The 3080-nt window shown below is 51.9% G+C and overlaps 1 protein-coding gene across 3 annotated transcripts in view; it reads right to left on the bottom strand.

Annotated features, from left to right (window-relative positions):
- Nucleotides 1-1389: 1389 nt before the first annotated feature.
- Nucleotides 1390-3080, bottom strand: part of PIAS2 (protein inhibitor of activated STAT 2) — a 46649-nt gene continuing 44958 nt past the window's right edge. Inside the window, exon 14 of one of the 3 annotated variants that reach the window (XM_015422835.1) lies at nucleotides 1390-1669. In XM_015422835.1, coding sequence (XP_015278321.1) covers nucleotides 1472-1669 — 198 coding nt within the window. In that variant the 3' untranslated portion in view covers nucleotides 1390-1471. Of the gene's footprint in view, nucleotides 1673-3080 lie in introns of all 3 variants that reach the window. The other 2 variants (XM_015422834.1, XM_015422836.1) reach the window with 2 other exon arrangements.

Below are 3080 nucleotides of genomic sequence, written 5' to 3' on the forward strand. Positions count from 1 at the left end.
GTGTGCTTTGAACGCCTGTCAACGCCACACCTCAAAAGGTGCACCTGTTAACCTATGTAGAATTGATGTTGCATGTTCCACCCAGCTATTAAAAAAAAAAACCCTGTGGTCGTTAATTCTAACCAGAAAAGGCCAATCCATATATTTCTCCCATTGCTGGAGAATTCCCAGCGTGAGGCTTGGGGAAAATAGATGGTTAAGAACGTTCCAAATGATGGAGCGGCATGCTAGCTATGTTTGCATTCTTATTCCCAAGACACTTGGGAATTGTCCACTGATGGGTCAAAACTGTCGGCATGACCTCCTTAGAGGTGGCCTCTACAGAGGGTAAACTACCTGTACACATGCTGCTCAAAGTATCTATTAGCATCTCAAGTGGGGGGAAAGGTTGTAAAAAAAACCTGGCGATTTGGCAAAGATTATCTATCGATGCAATCAAGTATTCCATTTTCACAGCTGCTCTGAAGAGGCTGTGTATCAGTCTTGTTACCGTAGAGTTGCAAAAAAAAAAGAGAGAGAAAGAGAAGAAACGTATTCATCTCATAATGGAGGCAAAATGTGGCATCGTGTCACATTCACATCTGAAGCACCGGGCCCCTCTGGTAGGGCATGGCTTGCAAGAGAAGCGGAAATCTCTCTTCCTTCGTCCAAGGAGAACCAATCGCCCCGGTCCTGAAGGTAAACTGCTGGACTTGCATTCACATTTTTTATGAACATGGATATGCGCGTGGAGCTGACTTTGCATAGCATTCTCTTCCCCTGCAGGTTCTCTAAGGGGGAAAAATGTCATTTGTTTTCAAGCTCTACTTTCTTTCGTTGCACTTTTAAACGAGCAGTTATTAGAGCAAAAAGTGACAATTCCAGATTTGGAAAATGGGATGGAGATAAAGTTGGGACAGGACGGCATGAAGGAAAGCTTAAAGTATTATGCGGGGGTTGTTTCCCCCCAAACGTCACCTTCCTTCTCCATCGAAGACGTACTCCGGGCCCCGAGGGAAAGGAGATCTGTAACATCGCAGGTCTTTCCTCTCGTTTGGGTTAAACACAGGCTCTTGTCAATCCAGAGTAATTAAGTGCTTTTTACTTTACAAAAAAGCTTGGTTGGTTGGGTGTTGTTTTTTTTTTACATTATTGCTGTTTGTAACAAAAATTAAAATCCGCATTGGGACCCCCACCCACTGCCAATCCATGCAGCAGCAAAGCCTTGTCAGTTTCTTCATCATGAACCTGAAGGGTGGACTTGCTCCAAAAGGGATTTTATACCTCCAAAGTGTGGGAGGGGGGGGGGGGAAACCCCCAAAACAATATCCTTGCAGTCAGTTCTCTTCTTGTGCTGCTTTCGTCGATCCACTTGGCCGAGGGTAACAAAATCCACAGTGCGGTCTCTCCCTCAATAAATACTCCACCGTAAGGTCCGAGGGTCCGCGCATGCAACGGGACGGGCGGGCGAGTCTCTCTCTCTCTGCCTCTCTCAGTCCAGGGAGATGATGTCGGGAATGCTGGTCCCGCTGCTGCTGCTGCTCGTGATGACGGCCGTCGTCTCGCTCCGGCCGGAGGAGCTAACGCGCGTGCTGCTCTCGTGGTGGCTGGTGGAGGTGATGAGGTTGCCGGGGGTGGTGCTTGTGGGCAACGTCGAGGTGAGACTATCCAAAAACATAGGAGGACAGTACTGCTTGAAACAAACAATGGTGCAGATAAGGAGGAGAGACTAGAGGCACAAGGGGAAAAAAAGAAAAAAAAAGACAGCGCACGCATCCCGAGCGACGAGGCTACGACGAGCTTCTGCTAGGACCGGGGGGGGGGGGGGGGGACAACCTTTCTGGGCCTGCGGGCACCTCTGGAATCCTGGCACAGGGTGGTGGGCACAGCCACAAAATGACTGCCACGAGGGGATAGGGCCAAACACACAGAGGAAGCCTAAGCGGTCATTTAAAAAAAAATGTTCTGGGAAGGGAAGAAGATGACGACGTAGCCTGCCCTTCACTACCCAAAGGAGTCTCAGAGTGGGCTTCCAATCTCCTTCCCCTTCCCCTCCCCACAACAGACACCCTGTGAGGTAGGTGGGGCTGAGAGAGCTCTGACAGAAACTGCTCATTTTCAAGGACAGCTCTTACCAGAACTACGGCTTGCCCAAGGTCATCCAGCCAGGTGCGAGTGGAGGAGTGGGGAATCAAACCCGATTCTCCCAGATTAGAGTCCACGCACTTAACCACTACACCAAACTGCCTCCCAAGGAACTGCCAATGCAGAGATGATGATGATGAAGGAGGAGGAGGAGATTGGATTTATACCCCGCCCTTCACTACCCAAGGGAGTCTCAGAGTGGGCTTCCAATCTCCTTTCCCTTCCCCTCCCCACAACAGACACCCTGTGAGGTAGGCGGGGCTGAGAGAGCTCTTGACAGAAATTGCTCTTTTTCAAGGACAGTTCTTATTAGAACTATGGCTTGCCCAAGGTCATCCAGCCAGGTGCAAGTGGAGGAGTGGGGAATCAAACCCGGTTCTCCCAGATTAGAGTCCGCGCACTTAACCACTACACCAGACTGGCTAAGGGGACAGACGGAATAAAACCAACATCGGTAGCTGCTCCTGCCGCCGCCGCCAAAGCTCCATCATTTTAACCTGCACAGCCAATCGGGTCTCCAGTGGCCTATAAGAAGCCCCGCCCCCCACCCAGCTTCACCCACTTTCTGGAAGCACCTGGCAGGAGCCACCGGTGCCTGTGGGTGCCATGCTGGGGACCCCCTTGGGCTCAGACACGTGCCGTGCTGCCTGGCAAGCTCACTGCTCCGCAGATTCAAGACACGTGCCTACGAGGAACCTGTTCAGACAGGATGTTGCCATGCTTCTAGACCGTCCAGGAGGGTGAGCTGCCCAGCCATAGACCTATGGGCCCGGCAGGGGGTCAGGGAGGCAGAAACCGGACAGCCGCACAAGTACTCTTCCCCTGACGGAAAGCCCAAGTTTCTAGGAGGACTTCCATGGGGCAAGTTAACACAGGCCTGTAGCTACAGTGGGGCATCTCGGCCCCGGCCCCCTGACTTACCACCAAGGCCCCCCCCCCCCAACTCCCCATCCACC

The sequence above is a fragment of the Gekko japonicus genome, unplaced genomic scaffold (genome assembly GCF_001447785.1).
Source record: "Gekko japonicus isolate JY-2015 unplaced genomic scaffold, Gekko_japonicus_V1.1 scaffold4504, whole genome shotgun sequence".
In the NCBI taxonomy this organism is placed as follows: domain Eukaryota; kingdom Metazoa; phylum Chordata; class Lepidosauria; order Squamata; family Gekkonidae; genus Gekko; species Gekko japonicus.